This window comes from Hyperoodon ampullatus, assembly GCF_949752795.1.
Source record: "Hyperoodon ampullatus genome assembly, chromosome: 6".
Classification (NCBI taxonomy): domain Eukaryota; kingdom Metazoa; phylum Chordata; class Mammalia; order Artiodactyla; family Ziphiidae; genus Hyperoodon; species Hyperoodon ampullatus.
In genome coordinates, this window is record NC_136919.1 from 20,583,312 (window position 1) to 20,607,830 (window position 24,519).

The window sequence follows — 24,519 nt, forward strand, 5'->3', positions numbered from 1 at the left end:
GTGGCACGTATATAAAATGGAATATTACTCAGCAATAAAATGAAACAAAATTGAGTTATTTGTAGTGAGGTGGATGGACCTAGAGTCTGTCATACAGAGTGAAGTAAGTCAGAAAGAGAAAAACATATATGCTAACACATATATATGGAAGCTAAAAAAAAAAAAATGGTCCTGAAGAACCTAGGGGCAGGACAGGAATTAAAGACACAGACGTAGAGAATGGACTTGAGGACACGGGGAGGGGGAAGGGTAGGCTGGGACGAAGTGAGAGAGTGGCATGGACATATATACACTACCAAACGTAAAATAGATAGCTAGTGGGAAGCAGCCGCATAGCACAGGGAGATCAGCTCAGTGCTTTGTGACCACCTAGAGGGGTGGGATAGGGAGGGTGGGAGGGAGACGTAAGAGCGAGGAGATATGGGGATATATGTATATGTATAGCTGATTATAAAGCAGAAACTAACACACCATTGTAAAGCAATTATATTGCAATAAAGATGTTAAAAAATAAATAACCTATTCCCCTGGTGATTTTGGAGCACATCAAAGTGCTTACAGATGAGGAAACAGATCCAGTCCCCATTCCTTTGGGATTTAGTTCCAATTCCTGGACACAAAGTTTAAGGCCCTTTTCTGGAGGGCCCCAACCGGCCCTTCCAGCCCAGCCACCTTTCAGCAGAAGGTGTCCTCCCACATGCCCAGAGGCCTTATTGCTTGTGGCTGAGAAGCTAAGAAGGTTTCTGAGGCCATGTCCCAACTTGGTGGGGAAATGTGCTGGAATCCATTAGTCATGTCTGCCATGGGTCTGGAGTCAGAAATGGCAGAATGAGTGCCACCCATCTACCATCCCTGCACTGCAGAAATCCCTTGTTCTAGCTAAACTGACTTCTACAGACAGTTTTGTCCAGGTCATGGTCTTTCACAGAATGCCTACCTCATCCTCTTTGTTTATTCTAAACCTGCCCAAACTTCAAGGCCAGACTGAAGAGCATCTTTTGCCAGAAGCCTTCCCTCGTGCCCCTAGGCCCTGGGGTCTCTCCTCCCTGAATCTGCACCTGCCTGGCTTCACAACAGTTGTCATAACAACACCTTGCACCACACTGGCTGTGAGCACCTCCACCGCATTCGCCTGGCACCTGCACGAATGTCATCAGGCACTGGGGTCTTTGGGTTCACCCTCAACCACCATGGGACGTGAGTGCTATTAATCTCTGCTTTTCAGAGAAGACACTAAGGCTCAGAAGAGCTGAGTGACTCACCCAAGGCCACACAGTCAGTAAGGGACAGAGCCCAGGCTCAAGTTGGCTAATGGGCTTCAAGGCCATGATGCAATCTTTTCACTGTTAGGCCACCTTCCGGGACCACACAGAAAAAGCATTCCTCACAGGCTGAGATCAGCCTCACACATTTCTGTGGACCCTGCTGTGGCACAGAGTACAGGGCCTGGCACACGGCAGGAAATCAATAAACACTTGTTCATCTATTTATAAATATTTGCAAGAGGCAAAGAGCACAGTGGTTAAGAGCTCCAGCCCTGGAGCCACATTCTAATTCTGATTCAGACTTTTATAAATTGTGCGACCTGGTGCAAATCAGATAACCTGTCAGTGCCTCAGTTTCCTCACAACAGTATCTACCTCACAGGGCTGTTGTGAGAATTAATGAGTTCCTGTAAATCGCTTAGAATAATGCCAGCACAGAGGAAATATGTGTTGTCATGCTTGTTGGCTGAAAGATTTCTAGTCTGGCTAGGCCTGGACCAAGTGTAAATTATAACTATTTCTCCAGTTATGATGTTGGATCTTTTAGATCCAAATACACCTGCTTTACTTTCTGTGGGTTCCCCCAGTACAACGGAGCTGTAAGAATATCTGGAGTCATAAAGTCTTGGGTTTAAGTCCAGGTTCTGCCTTCTTGGTCCCTCTGGCCCTCAGTTTTATCCTCTGTCAAATGGGTAGAAGGCTCATTGGAAGGCTGAGAGAAGAACAGAGGTGGGACAAAGCAAAGGCTCATTCCCTGCAGCTCCCGGACGCACGCTCCCTCCACCCCACCCTGTCATGGACCCACTCCCCCTCCACCCTTGGCCCCCTTACCTTCCTGTGTCCTGTGAAGAAGACGGAAAGGTGGTGCATTGAGCCACCATTGCGGCCCAGTTCCTTCTTGAGGGTGCGGGGCGAAGGCATGGCCCAGGTGGACGCAGTGCCCTCTCCATCTGAGCAGTGCAAGGTAGTGTCGGAAGCGAAGCAGGGCCCGCGGGCCTCCTGCAGCAGGCTGCCCTCGCTGTGCGTCCGGCGCCGCAGGGAGTTCTGCACGCGGAGCGAGAGGCCTCCCTCCGCACCCTGGCCCGTCTCAATCATGCTGCTGCGCTTGGCCTCGCCACGCTCTCCATAGTTGTCATCACTCGTGTCCTCGTCCTCGTCCTCCTCTCCCTCCTCACCCTCCTCAGCCTCTTCTGCATCCTCCTCATCGCCCGAGCTGGCCCCCTCCGCCCCTGCCTTCTGACTGTAGGTGCTATCCAGCCGGACCTCGGGGATCACAAAGTTTGGCCTGGAGGCCACCGGCAAGTCTCCTGTGGCTGCTGGTGGGTCCCCAGAGCTCGTGGTCTCCTTAGCAAGGGGCTCAGCTGCCAGGGGGTCCTGGCTCGGGGGCAGGTCTTGACGGGGCAGAAGGTCCTGGGCAGGGGGCTCCTGGATGTCAGGGAGGTCTTTGCTGATTAGAGGGTCTTGGCTGGGAGAGGGTTCTTGCCCAGCAGGAAGGTCCTGGCATGGAGAGAAGGCTGGGGCTGTAGGGTGTTCCTGGCATGGTGAAGAGTCCTGGCTTGGCAAGGGTTCCTGGCCCGGAGGGGACTCTTTGCAGGAAGGTGAGTCTTTGCTGGATGGTGATTCTGGGCCAGCAGAAGGTTCCTGGCTGGAAGAGGAGTCCTCTTTGGGTGGAAGGTCTTGTCCTGGAGGAGGATCCTGGCCACGAGAGGGGTCCTTGCTGGGTGAGGGGTCCTCGGCACCCGGCCCCTTCCTTTCCTCCAAGGGCATCTCCTTCTTCTCATCTGCCTCTGTCTTAAACATCTGTGAAATAAAGAGAAAATGAGGAAGGCTCACAAGTGGAGGCTACTGTGCACAAGCCAATGTCACAGAGATTGAAACAAAATCAAGCAGTGACCCAAACCCCACAGTCTACACTGTGAAAGCTGAAGTGCCACATGGAAACCTGACAGTCCCTTTGGCGTAACTGAATATGGGCTCCCACCCTTATTTCCTCGCTGGAAACTTCTGCTCCATCAAAACATGGTTGGTCATTTACGGGAGAAGAGGGAGAGGTTAGCTACCATTATCTGGCTCCTACCATATGCCAGGGGCCATGGCAGATTAAACCCCTCTTAAGGGAAATGTCATGGTCCCTCTGTGAGTAAGTCACTCTGTGAATAAATGAGGAGCCAGACAGCCTTTGCCTTCATGGGCCAGAATCAAACCAAGCCCCAAGCCAGAGCAATCACCAAGTGGGAGAATCCTGGACCCAGACAAAGGATATCTTCTACCTGAACCAAAGGTTTTAAAAAACCTTAGTGAGTCATTCAAATTAGAACTTGCTCTGAATGTTTAGATCTTTCTGAAACTAATAAACTGGAATAAAACCAGAACTTCAAAATATTTGCTCACACCTGGACTAGACAGATGTCACAGACACATGGAACCTCACTGAGGGATCATTCGCCCAGCGCTTTTGAAACGGTGTTTGGAGGAACCTCAGAAGTTCCACATACAAAAAAGGAAGCATTTCCTGCCTCACACACAACCTCACATACAACCCTCAGAACCCTTGGAGGTTTTGCTGGGTTCCTGCAGATTTCATTTGCAAAGGGAAAAATGGCGCCCGTGATGGAGTGTGAAAAGCAGCTATCTCACAGGAAGACTGGGGCTCAGAGAAAGTCAGGGGTGTCTCAGTGTCACAGCCACACGGGAAAGTCGGTCAGGCCTGGGCTAGGTTGGGTCCCTCATCACAGTTAAGGACTTGGAATGCTGGACCTAGAACTACTCAGAGCCCGGGTTTCGTCTATGAAGAGCCCACAGCACCTAGAGCTAACGAAAGAGAAAGATGCCACACATCCCTGGGAACTATACAGTTACGCACGCGCACGCACGCGTGCGCGTGCACACACACGTAGAGGTGGAAAATTTCAGGGCTAAATACCTCAGCACATAGGTTAAGAGGTCTTACTATGACCACAAATGTCCATTTGATGGATGAGGAAGATGAGCCCAGAGAGCAGCGACTTATGCACCACTGCACAGCTGCCAGAGACTGAAAGGCTATGCCTGCAGCTGGGGATTCTTTTAAGCCCTGGACCAGCCAGGCCTCACATCTGGGAATAAGTGGCCCAGCCACAGGTCGGGGCAGCTGCAGGGTGCTGCACACACGTGTCAGAGGTCACAGTGGCGTCTGGAAGCCCCAGAGCAGATGTGAAAGCCTGGTGCAGGTAAGAGCACCGCCTGGGAGGATGACAGTGAAAGGTTCTGCCCATCCACCACCCTGGGCAGTGGGGTGCAGAGAGAGTTGCTGAGCCAGGAGGGGACGCCTCAGAGGACTCTAGGACCATCTGGCCAGGGTCTGGTTCCCAGGCACAGCCAAAGACAGGTGCCCACTCACCAGGAGGATTCCTGCCCTGGAAATCCTGCCTGCAGCTCCAGGATGAAGACAGCTCCACCCGGGAATCCCTTGGATCTCACTGCCTCAGACCCTGGAACTTCAGCGAGCCCAAATCTCCACAGCACAGATGGGGAGGCTGAGGCCCAGAAAGGAGCAGGGGCCAATCTAGAACCACACAACGGGGTCAGGATAAGCCAGTCCCTAAACCCTCTGGGCCTCAGGCTCTCCACCTATGAAATGGGCTAACCAATGTACCCAAGTGACACACCAGGAGAGGAGACTATAAAAAGTCCAAAGCTCTGAAATGGGATGATGGTGGTGGTAGTCATGGTGATTAAAACAATGGTCACAAACCTCAAACAGTGACACAGCTTTCCCATGGACCCCTGGAAGCAAACTGTCAAACTCCAGGAATCTCATCTGGGAGCCTTAGTTTGTTCTCAGGGGGTCAGAGAGACCCTCCACTGCACTGACAGGAAGACAGAGGGCCCAGCCTGGACAGTGACCTAGGGACTTGCCCCAAGGCGCCCATAAACCCAAGGCTAAAAACAAACAAACAAACAAAAAACCCAGGGCTAAGCTGGGGTTAAAGCCTGGCCTCTGGCTCCTTCTTCCCAAGCCCACTTTGGATCTCAGTCCCCAGAGCAGCCCAGTCCCCCCCCAACCCGCCGCCGTCTCCCACCCACCAAGGAGCCTTCTCCCTCAAGAAAAACAAACTTCTGCAGCCAGCTCCCTGGTGCCCTACATTCTCTCACCTCCCCCACCCCCGCCAGACCCCTCCCTCTGGAAGGATGGACTAAGGAAGCAGCAATCGGTGCCCTCGGGGCCTGGCGCTGGGCCCTGAGAGGGGAGCAGGCTGCACTTCCCCTTTCCTGGGGGGCGGTGCGGGGGCTCGGGCCTGTACCAGCAGTGACTGCGCTGAGCCGGCCTCCCCGCCCCTGGGGAAAGTGCAGCAACAGACCCAAAACCAGAAATGCAAGTCAGCCTGCCTCTGCCAATCCTGCCCTAAACCGAGGCCAAGCCAAACAAAGCCAGGAGGGTAAGTGCCTCTGTCCCCAGAGGGCCCCCGCCCCAGGGACTCCGAGAAACCACCCAGGACCAAGGGCTCTCAGAGCGCCTGGCCGTTCCTGCTCAGACTGCCCGAGGTGGACTTTGATTTTGATTCCAGCGGTGTCATTTCCCAGCCGTGCAAGAAAATGGCCAAGCCTCCCGACTTCTCCGAGCCCAGCCCTGTTTCCTTACCTGGAACAGAGCCATGATATCACACCAGACTCACAGGACTAAGTTAGTGTTCTTCACAGGGCCCAGCCCCAGAGAAGCATCTGATAAAGTAGGAGCTATTATTAGTCTAGGCTTATCTTAGAGATAGGGAAACTGAGGTCCCAGGGGCTAAGGAAATTACCTAAGAAATCTGAGGTTGGTTCAGTATTAGAACTCCTGCCTCCCGGCCAACGGTCTCTCCCCACTTCCTTGGACCCTTACACACAACGGTTTGGGGCCACAGGGGTCTAGAGGGAGGGGAGCAGGCTGTGAGCACTGCTGGAGGCCCCTCCCCCAGGCCCATCTGCCACAGGGCAGACACTGGCAAACAAGGACCAGAGCTCATCGGTTCCATCCTGTGCTCCTGGACAGGGCTTGTGTGAGCACCTGAGCCGGTGTGGTCAGGCCTGTGTTCCTGGGAAAGCTAGGGCGGCATCGGGTACCTGGGGGGGAAGGGGCCTCTGAAACCTTGGGGGAGAGGGTGGCAAGTGGGAGAATTAGGAAAGGAAAAGAAATAAAGATGAGAGCCATAGTACAGAATGGATGCTGGGCGTGGGATCGTCCTGTGAGCAAGGGAATGGCACAGGCAGAGCCATACTACGCGAAACTGCCCTGGGTGGTGTGAGCAGGACCACCTGGGTGGTGTGAGCAGGTGTGGCGCGAGGACTGGGACATGGCATGCATACACGCAGTCATTCATTCTCCAAGTACTGAGTTAGGCCCTGGGGTGGGGATGGGGACAGCAGAGGACGTCAGACACAGTCCCTGCCCTCAGCTAAGCAGAAAAACAGAGGTTAGACAATTAGTCTTAATGAGTGTGGTGAGTGCTCTCATGGAGAAAGTGCAGGCAGCTGGGGACACCCAGTTAGGCAGCTGTTACAGCAGCTGGAAGTGACAAGAACCCAGCCAAGGTGCCCCAGAGACCAGCCTGCTGGCCCAGGGCCCTGGGTCCGAGCGCTCCATGCAGCTGCCCCTCTTCTGCGGGGAGTGTGTGTCTCTCCCATCCATCACTTCTTTGGCTTAGCTGGGCCAGGGCTAATTCTGTGCATGTCGCGCCTGCTAGAAGCACTCAGGAAATGAACCAGGCCCTCTAAGTGGAGCCTCTGTTTATGACTTAATCAAATCCTCTCCCCAGCCCAATCCAGGGCTCAGAACGGGCTGGGGAAGGGTGACAGGTGTGACATCCAGAGGCCTGCTCACACCAGCTACGTCCCCTGGGCCCTAGACCCCCACCTGCTATTGGGGTTGAGGGTGGTGGCGGACTGCTGGAAATAACTTGCTCAGTGTCACACAACTATTAAGCATGGAGCCGGGTCGGCTGACCCCAGAGTCAACCTGCAGCTCGCACTCTGAGATGACTCATCACATCTACCACAGATGCTGCGTTCCTCATCTGCCCTCAGAAACCACTTCCTGCACGGGGCTGGGCTGGGCTGGGCTGGGCTGGTGGAGGTCAGGGGGTGGGGGGTGAACTGGGGTTTCCCTCCATCTCAGGGTGGCCCTTACAAAGGATTTTTGGAAAGAGACCTGGACATAATGCCGGAAGATCTGGGCTGGAATCCTGACCCCGTCATTTGCTAGCTATGTGATCCCAGACTATCACTTCTGGGGACCAAGCCTGAGAAAGGACAGGAAAGTGCTCTGTGAAATGGAAAGTCGTTGGAGAAAGGGAGAGGCTACTAGAATTCCCACATGGCCATTTGACCTCCAGGCTTGCCTTTTGAGACGGGGTTGCTCCTTCAAGTTTGGCATACCTCTGGGTCTCTGGCTCGATGCCGGCTTCCAGGGACCCCAGTCCAACTCCTCAGGCCTGGCTTCTTGACACCCAGAAGCTGAAGCCACCGCCCTGCCACAGGGGCCTCCAGGCTGTCCTCCTTCCCTGCCCCCACTGCAGCAAGTTTGGCAAAGTCCAGGAGAAAGGAGGCAGCACCTTACAGTGGGGAGAGCTCTGGATACTGACCCCCACGTCACACTTACTGGCTAGGTGACCTCGGGGGTAACCTCTCTGGGCCCCAGTTTCCTTAGCCATAACACAGGATGCTGTGCGAGGAGTGACGTACACCCAGAGCTCGGCACCGTGCTGGTACACAAGCACTCCACAGGCGGCAGCCGCAACCACCGCAGCACGGCCCGCTTTGACATTTCCTCCCCTGGGTTTCCTCCGCCTAGCCGATGACCCCCCTTCTCCGCTGCATCGCGGGCCTCTCGGCCTGTGTCCTGTTCACTGGAACCTGCTCCAGCCCCCTCTCTCACCTCAGGCCCGCACGCTCCCTCGAGCACTCATCCACTCCCCAGGCAACAAGGACCATCTGTACCATCTGGTCATGGACAACACCCAGTCCCCGCTGCCAGCCCAGACCTGTCCTTTCTCAGAATGTTCTAGGCTCTGTGGATACAAGAATAAGAAAGACATGATCCCTGTCCTGATGGAGCTTACGGGCTGGAGAGGAAGGCCTGGCAAGAACCAAGTCATCACCCACAGAAACAGTTTGAAAAACACTGATCCATAGTGAAGGAAAACTGTAAGGTCGCGTGAGAGAATAAAGGGGCGTGTGGGAAGGGCCACCCTGTGGAAGGACACTGAGGCTAAAATCTGCTCAGTGGGCAGGGGCGAGCTCATGAGGGAGCAAACAGCACAGGCAAAGGTCCCGAGCCAGGAAGGCGAGCACCCTGGGGGACAGAGAGGACACCCGTGTGGCTGGAGCCCAGGCATGGACATGGATACCTCCTTCCAGATATCCCACCAGTGCTCCCAAGTCAATGGAGCCCAAACTGAACTCCTGACCTTCCCCCAAGTCCATTCCTCCTCTCGGAGTCTCTGTATCAATGATGCCACCGCCTGCCCGAACCAGAGACCTGGGTGTCATTCTCTCTTCACTGCCACCCCTCGGCCAATCACCAAATCCCCCTTGATGGTCTCCCGTAAAATCTAAAGAATCTTTCCAGTGGGGGAGGTTATGTGTGCGCAGGGACAGGAAGTATTGGGAACTCTCTGTACTTTCCTCTTAATTCCTAAAACTACTCTGAACAATAAAGTTGATTAAAAAGAAAGAAAAGAATCCACTCTCACCGTCTCCACTTACCACCACCTGCCTCAAGACCACGACATCTAGCACTGGGATTGATGCTGACCTCCCAGCCGTGGTCCACGCCCCACTGCTCCTTCTCTGTGCCCTGTCAGAGGAGGCTTCTAAATGCAAATCTGACCCTGTCACTCCTCGGCTTAAAACCTTGACGTGGCTCCCCAGTGCCCTCCAGATAAAGCCCAAATTCTGTAGCCCTGGAAGACGCTGGGCTTTGTCTCTCCCTCTAGCCTCACCTCTCCTCACTCCCCATTTTACGTGTTGATGATGCATGAATGAATCAATGGATGGACGAATGAATGGGCAATCCAATAAACTTCACAGACCATCTAGATTCTTATTACTCAGAGTGGGACGTGTGAAGCAGCAGCAGCAGCAGTCCTATGAAATACAGAATCTCAGGCCTCAGTCCACACTTACTGGATCAGAGCCCACATTTAACCAGGATCCCAGGTGATTCATTTGCATATTAAAGTTTGCAAAGTACTGATCCAGACTATCGGTTCTCAACAGAGAGATATACTTTAGAATCACCTGTGGGACATTTAAAAAATATCTATATCTGGGCCCAGTGCCAGACCTACTGGATAAGAGTCCCCAAAAGTAGGGCCCAGGCATCTTGACCTTTTTTTGACTCCCCAGAAAATTCTGGGAGCTGCCTCCATTAACAGACAAGGTGACTAAAGCCCAGGGAAAGGAGGCAATATGCCCAAGGTCACACAACAGAATCAGGACTAGAATCCAGACCAGAACCTAGTTTGGTACCAGTTCCAATACACGGCGCTCCCTCTGTAATGGAGCCCATGAAGAAGAGGCAGGACCTGGGCAGCCCCTGGTCCAGGCTGGGCAGCTGACAAGCCCGCTAGAGTCAGCTACCCGTTCACGCTCCCTATGAAGAGAGGCCCAACTGCAGGAGGAGAGAGAGGAAGGAGGAGGAATTTGACTGCAGACTGAAAATTCTCTGTCCCTAAAGAATCACACAACAACTCACTGATCTGTCAGGGGCTCAGGAAGGCAGGCAACACACCAGAGCAGGGAGCATACCCATTGTACTGAAAGCAGTACTGAGGCACAGAGAAGCAGCTCACCAACACGCAGGGAAGAGGAAACCCTGAGGAGTGAGAAGAGAGGGGACCCCTCTTAGAAACCTTCCCTACTCTTGGCAATGTCACTTGGCTAAGTCAGAAGAACATGCCCTCAGGCCTGGCCTTTGGAGCCTGCTGAGATGCTCACCACCCTCCTGGATGACCAGCTTCTCACCAGGCAGGGGAAGCAGCTCCCAAGGTCTGGGTTTCCAGTACTGTGCCCCCCGTCACCACCTCGCCAAGCCCCTTCTCCTCTCGGGTCTTCCGTGTGCATGGGGGGCCTGGACTCGCAGTCTCTGCCCCCAACCCCACCGCCCCAAAGACCCCTTCTACACCTCCAGCCTTATTCTCATCTGAAAGCCGTGCGAGTGGAGAACAGAAGTTTCCCCAGTCTCTTCCTGTCCCTGTGGTGACTGACGCCTCCGTCAGAAAGCGAGCGCGGTCCCATGGGCCTCTCCTACCCCACCCCGGGGCTCTCTGCTCAAGAGCCAGTTCTCCTGTCAGTTCCACCACCACTCCCTTCCCACCTGACACCCTCCTTCTCTCCCTGATCCAGATGTGTGCATGTGCACTGTCTCATTTCCTTATTATCTCAACCTTCTGAAGTCCACTTCCTGCCCATCTCTTGGAGCCCAGTTAAATGCTCCCTGCGATACCCTGGCTAGGGGGCTCTCTGCTCTCCTGCCAATGCCTGGCCTGCACTGCTGTCATGGCCCCGGGCAGGTCCTGCTTTGGCTCATTAGGATTGTGTCCCTGGCTTACTCACCCCCACCCCAACCCCCAGAGATACTCAGCAAATACCTACAGAGCCCCAGTCCTGTGCCAGGGCCTGTGTGGGGCACCAAAGCCAAACGGTGGCAAGACACATGTCTTTCCCCGAAGGCACTGGGTCTCTGGGTGAGAGAACCAGGTAAGGGGTCCATGTCAATCTCCCACCACCCCACCACCACCCCAAGGGGCTATGGAAGCCCAGAGACAGCAGGAAAGACTGGGATGGCTCTTGGAGGAGGTTGGGAAAGGGATGGGAGAGGGTATCCAGGCCAAAGCCAGAGACAGCATGGAATATTTGAGGAAGTGCAGGTGGTTCCGTGGAGCAGAAGCATGGCTATGTTAAGGAATTCGAACTTTACCCTGAAAGCCACGTTTACTTAGTGCTGTAAAGATAAGGAAGGTGGAGCTAGAGATGGTGGAAACAGAAAACAGTGAAAAAGAAGGGTGGAGAGGGGAAGAGAGAAAGCATTAATTGAGCATCTACTAGACAGTAGGCACTGTTAACAGTTGCTTTACCTACACTTTCTCATGTCTAGCAAAATTGGCCCCATTTCACAAATAAAGAATCTGGGACTCAGAAAAGTTAAGTAACTTACACAACGTCAAAAGCCGAGTAAGGAGAGGACTCAGAGTGTAAACATGGTCTGCTGGCCCTGAAGACCTGCTCCTTCTCCTGCCCCATGATCTCCTTGCCTGCCCCCTTCACTGCCCTTCCTCTCTCTCTCCCTCTCTGTCTTCACAAGACCTTACCAAGCTCCCACCCGGGCCCAGGCACTGTGCTAGGCAGTGGTGAGCAATAGCAGATGCAAGGTCCCTGCTCTTACCCCAAATTAGTGGCAACTGAGGGGCAGGTGTCTGACTCGCCCGGTGAGGGCAGGGCTGCTACAGAATTACATACACCTGGTGACCCTCCCAAACCACCTCCCACCCGGGGACCCCTTCATGGGCGGGAGAGTCAGAAGCGTGTGGTTTCTCTATGATGTTCTACACTAGGCTGATCAAACAAAAAAGCTCTGCCAAGCTAGGAGGACCTCAGGGAAAGGCACAAGTAGCACTGTGATCAGGAGACCGGGACTTGGAATCAGGCCGGCCTGGGTTGAATCCCACTTCCTAACCGTGTGGCTGAGTCAGCGATGCCTCCCTCGCAGGGATGCTATGACAGGGGGCAGGAGGCAGGACCTGGGGCACAGCAGTGTTCAGCCCATGGCCGTGACCTTCCTCTCGACTGCTCGACTCTCCGTCATGTCAGGCACCGGAGACCAACCCCAAAATCTCAGGCTTAATTGCAAGCAACAGCTCGGATAACGGGGAGCACTTTCAGAGCCAGGGGTGGAGGAGGGAAGCCTATTGCTGGTGAAGAACAGGGGTCTGGAGACATACAAATCCAGGTTCAAATCCTGGCCCTGCCACCGCCTAGCTCGGTGCTCTTGAGCAAGCTGCTTAACCTCTTCAAGGCTCAATTTTCTTATCTGTGAAATGGCGACAGAAGTAGCAAGCACCCAGACCATGATACTGTTGGGAGACCATCCAGATAGAGGGGCCTGGCACGTAGTGGGTGCTCAATACACATGTGCAATCCCTGTAATCATCATCATCATCACCAGTCCCTTCCCTTGCATCCACTCCAGGAGAAGGCACTTGACATATGCAGACCACAGCCCTAGGGTGGGGGCACTCTTATTATCTGTACATTTCAGGGGAGAAAACTGAGGCCCATCCCAAAGGCCCTGGAGGCTGGGGGGTAGCCAAGCTGGGTAAGTATAGCTCACTGCGTGGCCCCCGGCCAAGCGACTCCCCTCTCTAGGCCGCCCTCTCCTGCAGGAGGTCTGTCCAGCTCTGAATCTCAGCCAGCCTGGAAGGGTCTGTTCTCAGGGCCCAAGGTGAGGCCGGGATACTTGTGGGTGCATCAAGGGCGGGAGAAGCAGAAAGCACCCCCTTTCCAGAGATCCATGCCCCCTCCCCAACCTTGTCTGTTTGCGGCAGTTCCTAAACTATTCCTCCTTCAGGGCCTGCAGTGCTGGCGGCACTGGGTGGCCGCTGGGGTGGCAGTGGCGGGAAGCTTTTCCACTCAAGGACACTGGAATGTATATCTGGCCACTGGACTCAGCCGCAAACCTGCAGCCAAAGGCCACCCTCCAAGGCCCCAGGCACACTGCTACCTCCGCCACTGCCTCCCTGAAGAAGACATGCTCTGTCTCTGCTGAGGGGGATGTCAAGGCTGGGTTTGTCTGGGTTGACAGCAGGCTCCAAACTCATCCTCCTGTCATGGGAGCGTCTCTCATCTCTCTTATACGAACCTGACTATACTCCCCTCCTGCTTAAATCCACCGCAACCCTCTGGTGTCCCAGCTCCTTCCCCTGTGTGTCCTGTCCCTGCCAACCGGCCTCTCCACCACACCACTTCTCCCCTCTTCCCTCCAGCCAGGCTGAACTGTTGGGAGTTCCCCAAGCACACTCTCCTCTCAGGCACCTCTAAATCTGTGCTCACTGTGCTTCCTCCCAGAACCCTCTCCCCTCCTCTGTCCACCTGGTGAACTCCTACACATCCTTCAAAACTCAGCTCACCCTATTGCCCCTTGATTTCTGACAAAGGTGATAGGGACCGACAGTGAGAAAGGATGATCTTTTGAATAAATTGGATATCCACCCAGAGGAAATGAGTCTTGACCTCTACCTCCATCCTATGTAAGAATCTATTTCAGGTGGATTTCAGAGCTAAATATGAAACATAAAACAATAAAACGTCCAGAAGACAACACAACAGAATATCTACAACCTTTTAATAGGCAAAGAAACAGGATTCAATTAGCATTCTCCACAGAGACAAAGAATGACAAGTTGGCCTGCGTTAAAATGAAGAACTTCTATTCTTCAGAAAAGAGTGAAAAGGCAAGCCACTGAGTGGGAGGAGATATTTGCAATGTGCACATCCAACAATGAACACATATCCAGAATATTTTTTAAGCTCCCTCAAATCAATAAGAAAGAGACTATCCAATAGAAAACTGGAGAAAAGACTTGAACAGGCACTTCACAAAGAGATTATCCAAATGGCCAATCAACATACGAAAAGGTGCTAAACCTCATTAGTCATCAAGGAAATGCAAATTAAAACCACAATCAGACATCACAATAGGTAATGCCAATTCTGTTGGTGAGGATGTGGAGCAACAGGTGCCACCTGAAAAGGGTGTATCGGTGTCACACTTGAGAAAATTATACAGTGGCCTCAGAATGGGAGAAAATATTTGCAAATGAAGCAACTGACAAAGGATTAATCTCCAAAACATACAAGCAACTCATGCAGCTCAATATCAAAAAAACAAACAACCCAATCCAAAAATGGGCAGAAGACCTAAATAGACATTTCTCCAAAGAAGATATACAGATTGCCAACAAACACATGGAAGAATGCTCAACATCAGTAATCATTAGAGAAATGCAAATCAAAACTACAATGAGATATTATCTCACACCAGTCAGAATGGCCATCATCAAAAAATCTACAAACAATAAATGCTGGAGACGGTGTGGAGAAAAGGGAACCCTCTTGCACTGTGGGTGGGAATGTAAATTGATACAGCCACTATGGAGAACAGTGTGGAGGTTCCTTAAAAAACTAAAAATAGAACTACCATATGACCCAGCAATCCCACTACTGGGCATATACCCTGAGAAAACCATAATTCAAAAAGAGTCATGTACCACAATGTTCACTGCAGCACTATTTACAATAGCCAGGACATGGAAGCAACCTAAGTGTCCATCAACAGATGAATGGATAAAGAAGACGTGGCACATATATACAATGGAATATTACTCAGCCATAAAAAGGAACGAAACTGAGTTATTTGTAATGAGGTGGATGGACCTAGAATCTGTCATACAGAGTGAAGTAAGTCAGAAAGAGAAAAACAAATACCGTATGCTAACACATATATATGGAATCTAAAAAAAAAAAAAAGATCAGAAGAACCTAGGGGCAAGACGGGAATAAAGATGCAGATCTACTAGAGAATGGACTTGAGGATACGGGGAGGGAGAAGGGTAAGCTGGGACAAAGTGAGAGAGTGGCATGGACATATATACACTACCAAATGTAAAATAGCTAGCTAGTGGGAAGCAGCCGCATAGCACAGGGAGATGAGCTCGGTGCTTTGTGACCACCTAGAGGGGTGGGATGGGGAGGGTGGGAGGGAGGGAGATACAAGAGGGAAGAGATATGGGGACGTGTGTATGTATAACTGATTCACTTTGTTATGAAACAGAAACTAACACACCATTGTAAAGCAATTATATTCCAATAAAGATGTTAAAAAAAAGGAAATTATACAGTGGAATCTACTAAAGCTAATTATATACAACTTTACGACTGAGCAATTGTAAAACCTTAGGTATTTACCCAACAGAAAAGTATATTACAGTGCATCAAAAGACATGTATGAGAATATTCATAGTAGTGGCAACAACCCAAATGTCCATCAATGATAGGATGGATAAACTGTGGCACCTATATTCACACAGTGAAATACCACACACAGTGGGGGTGAACAGAATAAAACTGAGTACAGTAATACTGAAGGATTCACCATCAAAATGCTGATCCAAAGAAGTCAACATAAAAGAATACATACTCAATGATTCCACGTATACAAAATTCAAAAACAGGCAACACTACTCAGTGAGAGAAGGCAAGTAAGGGGTTACCCTTTGAGGTGGCAGTGACTGAGGGGCGGGGCGGGGCCAGGGGCGGGGTAGGTTTCCAGGGTACTAGAATGTTCTGTTTCTTGACCTGGAGAGTTTATTCACTTTGTGAAAATTCATCGGCTACATACTTCTACCCTTGCTGTCTTTTACATTTCAATATAAAAGTTTATTTCAAAAGCAAGTAAAAGCCCTCATCCCAGGGCCTGATAGCACATTCCAGCTGATTCCTCCCTCCCAGCCCCAAAGCTGCTGTGCCACCTCCCATTCAGCAAATGCCCGCTCAGTGTCAGACTCCATGCCGAGCACCTCACTTCACCCACATCATCTCATTCAATAACAGCCACCAGTAAGGGAAGTTGCCAGGGGTACCCCTGCTGCCCCCATGCCTCAGTGTCAGCACGCATGCAGCCCTCTGCGTACACACCTCATCTCATTACCCCAGTGAGGTTGGGCCCTTGCTCGAGGAAATGCAGGCACCGAGAGTTTCTGTGTCTTACCCAAGGGCGCCCAACTGTAGAGAGGGAGAGCCTGCCCTCAAGTCCAGAGCCCATGCACCTGCACACACCATTATACGGCCACCACTGCGATAAGCCGCAGCATGTGGATGGACACACATAGGCAATCGCTGTGGTCAGGCAGGAATCATGTCTACACCCTAGAGGGGTGGGCAGACTGGGATGGAGATCTCCTCTTTCGATGGACAAGCGTCTGTGCATCCGGATTCAGTCTCACCTCCTGCAGGGGCCCCCGGGCTGGGTTAGAAGCTTCCCCAGGGTTCCCTCTCCACGAGTCTCCCTGTCAAAGCTGTCTTGTTACCATCCATTACGTGCCCATCCCTGGCACTAGATTAAAGATTGGACCTATACCTCCAGTGTACCTGGACAGTGCACCGTACATAGTGGGTGTCAGACACATGTGGAGGGAAGGGAGGGAGACAGGCAGAGAAAGCAGTTACAGAGCCGCTGTTTGAATCAACTGGGAACTTCATTAACGAGGTGTGAGCAGTGAAGGTTTCGGAGCTCTGCGTGGACACAGTTACAACCCTTGACTAGAGGAGTGGGACAGGCACACCACCTTCCATTCCAGGGTTCTCCCCGTGGCTGCCTCCAGCCTTTTTTCAAGGTTGTGGCCAGCCATTTGGCTCCCAGAGGCTCTGCCCAGCTCTTCCTCTGCCTTTCCCCATGCCTCCCACCCTCTGCCACCCTGCACCGAGTGTCTGAGCTCTGCTATCAGCCCGAGGTTAACCCCACCAAGAGATAACCAAGGACACCACAGAGAGCCCTGGCTACGTAGGGGAGAGCGCGCCCAGTTCCAAATAACTTTCTGCACTCCCCACCTTTCTAAGTTGGGAGCCGCTGACAGTTTTCCGGCAGCAGCCTGAGCCCCAGTGCCAGGTGCGGGCAGGCCAGCCCATGGCAGAGGGAGAGGGGAGAAGCCCAGGGCCATCTGGAGCAGAGGGCACACCTGGCAACTCTCCACACGTCTGGAGTGATGACCTCGGCCCACTGCCAGAGGAAGAGGGTCTCCTGGGACCCCTTCTCCTCTCCTCCATGCCTGGAAGCTCCAATCTCTCAAGCGGCTCATGGCCCCAGCACCCCTTTCCCAATCCTGCCCCCACCCAGCTGGTTGTTCAGGCAAAGATGGAGACTCCCAGGAGCCGAGCCTGGCTGGCCTGCCGTGAGTGGCTCCAGCCTCTCCAGGCTGAGCCGGCTGGGCCATAAGCAGCCTCTTTATCCCTCGGAGGAATGACGGTTTTCCCTGAGCAATGACATCTTGGAAACGGCCTGGCTCCACAAACAACAACAAACCTCCCAGCCTCAGCCCAGGCTCCAGCTTGCAAGAGAAGGCTTCTGACCAGAAGGGCCTGAGGAACAGGTTGGGGGCCGCTTCCCTGAGAAGCTGGACCCTGGCCTTGACCGATGACTCTGGGAACCCAGGAAGAGGAGAGGGTCTGCAGGGAATGGAAGATTCTCTGGATGCCTGGAAGGGGCCGGGCAATACCTGGTCCAGTCCCTGGTTGCCCCAAAGGGGAAACTGAGCCAGAGAAAAAAGCAGATTTGCCTGAGATCATCCAGTGAGCAGGGACCAGACTGTGCCTCAGTCTCCAGCCTGTTGGCCAGGCCAGGGCTTTCTCTACTGCACACGCTGCTTTTTCAGAGGAGAGCCGGGCTCTAGCTAGTAAATGCGGGGGTCCTGGAAAGGAAAGTGTCACTAAGGGAGTCCCCAAAAAGGAAGCATCAAGGTGAAAGCCAAGTACTCTGAGTCATCCAGCTGGTGTGACGGAGAGAAACCTGGGTGGGGGACCCGGAGACCTGGGTTCTTGTCCCTGCTGTGCTACTGAGTCACATATAACCTCGGGCAAATCCTTCCTTTACTGACTCAGTCCCGTATTTGTCCAGAAGGCAAACAGACTCAGCTATTCTAGGGCCTTGGGAGACTGAACGGGAAGAGGCTCTCAGAGCCCCTAGGAACCCAGCAGGGTGTGGGCATTCCCTCCTCAGCTGCGCCTCTTCTTGGGGAGCCAGGCAGACCACTGGCTGAGAACCGCACGTTCCCCCAACCCTCCAATCCACCACCCTGGTTGGCACCATCCCAACAGGGCCCAATCTGAGCTCCAAGCTGCTGCAGTCTGTGCAAAGGACCGGGAGCATTGCATTCAAACCAGCTGGGGCTGCCCCTTCCACCGTCTGTGGCCCAGGCCATGGGGTGGACACCACACCACCCAGCCCAGCATGATCCCAGCCCAGCTTTCCCTGTGGCCTCAGCCAGGCTGAAGCCAAGGTTCTCCCTGCCTTGTCTCCTATCAAAAATCCCATCCCCCAACCCCTTGGCTCTGTGGAAGCAACCCTGCCATGAAGAAACTAGGACCCTTCCAAAGGGACTCCTCACCAGGCCTCAAGCTGGTAGTGCCCACTGTCTGCCAGGCAGAGCTAGGAGATGGGTAGAAAGAGCTGACTTGGACATCAGAGCTTGTCCTCAAGAAAACCCATCTGAGCCCTTTCCTATCATGCCCCAGGCCCCAGGCTGGGCCCTTGGGACCAAGGGATGAGTAAGGCTCAAATCCCACATAAATAAGACATGAAGCAACCACAGTGGGCACCACCACCAAGGGACAGACAGATTCCAACTGCAGTATTTGCTCTAGTCATGGAAGTCTGGGTAGGATTAAGACCTGGAGAGAAGAGAAGAGATGGGCTTTCCAGGCAGCAGGAACAGCATGTGCAAAGGCAAGAAGGCTAGGGGCTGGGGTGGTTTCACTGATACCAGATACTTACAATCAGAAGCCCCATCGACGATCTCTGGTTCAAAGAGACTCCCCAACAGGGGGTCACTCACCTCAGCTGCCTCCATCTTCACCATCCCCCTGCTGCAGCAGATGCCAGCCCGGGCCTGGAGCAGGCCCTGCTGTGGAACTTCACTCCCCGAAGGGCCCGCCCTGGGCTAAGCCTTGCCACGTGCTAGGGCTGGCGAAGAGGGGAGGTGCCCCTTGGCTGGGCGTGGAGGACTCAAGCGGCCCTGGTGGAAATTTTGACTATGGCCGCAGTGCCCTGGCTGGGATCCCACAGGCCCTGACGGGTCAGACAGTGCAGCTCCTTCCTTCCAGGAGATAAACCCACTCCAGCCACCTCGAGAGGGGAGCCAGATAGCCCCCAGCCATGAGGCCTGAGGGCAGCAAGATGCTGCAAGTTTTTGGTGAGGGGCCCAGTGGCCCTGTACTTAGCTAGGCACCTCAAGCCAGGAGCGCCAGATTCAGAGCTGAGCTCAGGGTAACGGCACCCACATATCCTGTCCTCACTGTTCCAGGAGACAGATGTCCTCCATCCTGGTCCTGGCCAGAGAGACCTGCTGTGTGAACTTGGGTACAGCCCCTCCCCTCTCTGGACCTGGGCTTTCCTCAGCCCTGAGGTCCCAGGGCGCGAGGGTTCTTCTTGGATACCCCACGACAAGTGTAGAGATGTGAGGCCTCCAAGTTGATAAAAGAATTGGCCTCTGTCTGCTTACAGTGGCTTGCTGTGTGGGGTGAGCAGGTCCCTAACAATTATCCCCCTCCTTACGGGTCTCAGCAGGAGCCAAAGGAGCAGGTGCAAGACCTTTCCCAAGAGGCTCAGGAGGCAGAGCATCTCTGCTTGTACTTCCAGTGAACATTACAGCCGAAGCCGCAGGGATCAGATGCAACGCCACCCCCAGTCCAGCCCCCGAGACCACCTCCTTCCCCTCACAGAACTAGGCAGGAACAGCCATCCTGGTGCCTCGCGTGTGGTCAGCATCCCTGACAAGATCGCCAGCACCGCTGGCTGAGCGCTCGCTCCCTATGCAGTGGTCCGACTTCTGCTCACCAAACATTCATTTCCCTCAGAAAGAAAAGCTAGCTGACCAGCCTTGAAGTGGGAGCAGCACACAGCGGAAGCATGCCCCTAGCCCTGCAGGCTCCCACCCACCCACCCCGAGACAGACAGACAGACAGACAGACAAGCGCGCGCGCACACACACACACACACACACAGCTATCTCAGAGCAGAACACACATGGTTTGGTTGCAACATGCCTACCGATGGCTGCCCTGGGGAAGAAACAATAGAAACAGGGGCACGGGGTGGCCTGGACAAGAGCCCCCCGCCCGCCATACACACACCCTGGCACCAAGGCACCTACCCAGCACACTCCGGCAGGGACCCGGGGACTCCTGGCTGCCGCTGCTGCCAGCCCGCCCGCCCGCCCGGGTCTCCGCCCAGCTCCTCCCGCTGGCCGGCGGCGGGGCGGGCGGGCGGGCGGGCAGCTGTGGCAGCTCCTGGTGGCGCGTCAAGCGGCTGCCTTCCGCAGACAGAGCTCCTTTGTGTCAGCAGGGCTATTCATGGACTTACCCAAGGTCCCCAGGGGAGCGATACCTGCCGGGAAAAGCCGCACCAAATGACCAGGTTCCCCCTCCCACATCTAGGTAGCGTTTTCAAAACCCTTGCATCACTCGTCCCTCCTCCTCTTCCTCTTCCTCCAGCGCCCTTCCCAAACACACACCCTGTCCAGCCCGCTGCCGCCACTCTGGAGAGAGGTTGGACTTCTTTCTTCCATCAAATAGAAAACTCTGTAGTTTCCCAAGACACTTTCATCTGAAAAGGAGCCCGGGATGTCTCGAGGAAGAGTCCTCGGCCGCCCTGTCCTTCAGCCTGCGAGGGGCTCGGACGGCTCCTGGGTTACAGGCTCACACGCGCCAGCCCTGGCTCCCCTGCCATCAGTCCCCAGACCCGGGGCTGGCCCCCCGGAGTGCCGCTCTGGAGGGAGAGGCATCCATGGCTCACAGCAGCATTCCCTGGCACTGGGATTCCCAGCCCGCTGCTCCCCCACACACATCCCGAGGGCTCCCCCAGCTGGGGCAGCGCGACCCCACTGGCCGCAGCTCCGGCTCTCCGGCAGGACCAGGACGGAGCCAATCATGGAAACCTCCCGGTGCCCTCCCACCCCCACATTGCTCTCTTCCCAGTGGGCGGCTGCAATTTAACCCAGGGTCCTGCAACCTACCGCACTGACTCCAAGAATGCCACCGCCCCCGGGGCCCGGGGAGCGGCTTCTTCAGTCATCTCCCAGCAGCACCATCAGCGCAGCCCAACACATATGTTTTTATTTAGCACTTTTGTGTGTCAAATCCGGGCAAGCAGAGATGGACAGAGAGCCTGGGGCTTCCTCCCCCCAGGACGGTGGCTGCGAGGAGCACGTTACAACAGCCCAAGAGTCAGGATCACAAGTGAAGGAGAGGTCCCTAACAGAGGGACCGTGGGGGCAGAGGAAGAGCACTGGCCTGGGAGGCAAGGGTCCCCAGCTCAGGTTCCAGCTCCAGCCCTGGTTGACTGGGTGCGCTGAGCAAGTCCCTGCCCATCTCTGAGCCTGGATTTCCTCATCTGTAAAATGGGGCTGACAACCCTTGACCTACCCACCTGAGGGGTTACCAGAGGATCAGTGGTCCCGGGCCAGGCACTATTTTGAGAGTTTGGCCTTCGTTAATTCATTGAATCCTCATCGGCACCTTGTGAGGCAGGTACTAGTATTACCCTATTTGCAGGTGAAGAATCCAGCGTAGGGAATGGTAGTGGAAGCTGCCCACAGCTTGCTGTTTGAAGACCAGTAGGATTTGAAGACCGGTAGGTCCAACTCCAGGGCGCCCACTTGAAACCACTGTGCAGCCCCACAGGAAGCTGTCTTGCCAGCGCAAAGCTGTTTGATGCTGAGGCTATGGCTGCTGCAGTTGGTTGTCTGATGTCAACAAACACACCCTGGGCTACGCCTGGGGCTCAGGTCAGGGGTGTCTGTCCCATAGCCAGTTCCAACCTGAACATGCTTACCACCCAAGTGGCAGGCAACCTGGATGTCAGCCCAGAAAAAAATGGGGCAGGAGGAGCCCCTATCCTCCTTTCCCACCTCACCCTGCCTCGGCCACCCTAGGCTGAAGTGCTGTTCCTCTGCCTCTTAGTCTCCCTGTACTAGTCTCAAAGTCTCTGAATGTCTGTCTCTGCCTGCCTCCTTGACCCTGTCTCTGACTCTCTATTCCTGTCTCTCTCACACATACCAGCATGTTCACGCATGCTGACATAAGAAAACATCCTTTATTAGGGTCAACTCGGAACAGCCCTCATCTGAGCTGGGCACTTATGCACTCCAATCAACACTTTGCCTTGTCCCTGGGGGCAGAGCCAAGGCAGTCCTTGCAGGGCCCAAGAACCCTCCAGATTGGAAGGCTGTCATCCTGCAGGTTCCTGGGAAGCAGGGCCCATTCTTGTCCTGGGAAACTAAGGAGGTGAGTCTCAGGAGATGGCCAGTTCCAATGGGAGGCTGATAGTTCCCAGGGTGGAATTTCTGGTGCTTAGGATAAGATTCCTTAGGGTGGAGAGCCTGAATATAGGGTCCCTTGAGATGAGAGAAGTCCCTGAGTTCAGCTGAGTCTTCACCTCTCCATCAACAAACAGTTTCGGAGCACCAGCTACATGCCAGGTTCTGTGCTGGGCCCTGGGGATGCGGTGGAGAACAGGCAGAAAGGGGCCCTGCACTCGCCAAGCCGACAGCTTAGTGATGGAGACAGACATCAGGCTCACAGTCAGACTAGCCAGCCCATCATTAGACACTGTGCCAAAGCAGCCCTGCCAACCCAGGGCACTGAGTCCAGAACAGATCCAGAATGCATTCATCAATACTCTGGACCACAAGGATAATGAGGAAAGGGCACAGCAGTTCAGTGCCCGGAGACCCAGGAGCAGGCCAGGCCAGGCTAGGAGAGCATCTAGTGCCTGGGGAGCCCAGGCGGCCACTGCCCACTGCCTCTCCATAGTTCCAGACACAAATCAACGAAGCATGTGGACCCTCCCAGTGTACAGCCTGGGGCAGGATGGGAGAGTCACTGTCAGTCAGGCTATCTAAGCCGAAAGGGCCCTTGGAGATCTTTCACTCTATAAGTATTCCCTATTTACAGCCAGAGAAACTGAGGCCCAGAGAGAGTTAGTGACTCTCCCAAGGAAACAGAGCAACTGAGAGGCAGGGCTGGGACCAGAGCTTGCTAACTGCCAGTCCAGTGCTCCTTCTGTTGCACCCCAATGCTTCTCAGACCTACGTAAATGATGGTGCTATTCAGTACAGGAGGACTTGGGATCGAGGGAACAGCGAGATCCAGGTGGCCCACAGGCCACAGGATCAGCACCTGGGCCCTCAGAGCCTGGGCCCCATTTATTGATCTCCATATTTTATTTAACAAACACTTATTTGACAGTATGTGTCAGCACTGTTCAGAGCACCTCCCAATTACTGACTCATGAAATCTTCATAACCCTATCAGATATGATGTCTACTGTCCCCATTTTACAGATAGTTAAACAGAGGTGGAGAGATAATGAAACCTGCTCAAGGTCACCAGTAAGTGCACAGCTACGGATCAAACCCAATCCACTACCCGTTGTGCCCTGCACCACTGCACAGGGCGGCCATGGAACAGAGCCCTCCAGCTACATACTGAGAAGCCAGTTGGCTATACAGCCCAGCCATGCAGGCAAACGTCTCACTGTTCAGGCAAGCTGGCAGCAGCTTCCAGAGCTAGGACCAGGGAGGGTTAGCAGGGAGCCAGTGTATGTGCACCTCCCATTTTAAGAGAAGCAGCACCCCCAGGCAGAGCCCAAGGCTCCAGAGAGGCCCCTAGGGAGATGCAGCAGCAGCAAGATACACCCCAGACACCCCGGACAGGCCATTCCCTGCAGCTGCACCGCAGCAAGGCTCTGTCTGTCTTCCCTCACTTCCTCCACTGTGTTAAGCCTGGTCTGCTCGGAATTGTGTCCGCAAGACCCCATCATGAACCCTGCACAGATAGAAACCCACCCACCTTCCTTCCCCGTGCAGACTCCACCTGGGGGAGACTGAGCCTTGGCAATACCCTCCTCAAAAAAAGGAGGGTACCTGCCTAAAGCTATTTAATGAGCTTCCCTGTCCTGGCTTCTGATCCAAAGTCCACTGGGATTTTATTCCAGGGTAGGGAGGAGAGTTATGCCACTATGGCAGAAACTGGGCACAAAGCCAGGGAGGTGTGGTCCCAGGAATTCCAGAGCTTATGACAGACTAAGACCACCCCCAGCCCCCACCAGCAGCTGCTCAGGCTTTCACTGCCTTGGACAATGAAAGGGCCAGGCCTGTGCTTGGGTGATGGGGGTAATGAAAGCCAGGGCCGGGACACACCGGCCCCGCCTTCTACAGAGCCCTGCCCGTGCCCCACCCTGTTACAGAAGAGGGCAAAGGCCCTGGGAGGCCCAGGGGAACTGTAGAAGTATCTGCATATGCCCCTCCAGCCCAAGCTTTGAATCTGCTAACCCACTTAGGAAGTTCTGGGCCTAAGACTCATTGGGTCTTACAGCCTTGGTTTTGGGGTCTATAGTCTCCATGCAGAAATGCCATCCCCACAGAAGAGTGGGCCAAGAAACATTTATTGGTTATTTCAATAACTACTG

At 54.0% G+C, this 24,519-nt stretch overlaps 1 protein-coding gene across 1 annotated transcript in view; it reads right to left on the reverse strand.

Annotated features, from left to right (window-relative positions):
- The window catches only part of RGS3 (regulator of G protein signaling 3), a gene marked incomplete at its 5' end in the record, with an annotated part of 126,049 nt that overhangs the window by 14,383 nt on the left and 87,147 nt on the right, over positions 1-24,519 (reverse strand). The window contains 1 exon segment of the mRNA XM_079706521.1: positions 2,097-3,065. Within this exon segment, the coding sequence (XP_079562647.1) occupies positions 2,097-3,065 (969 nt within the window).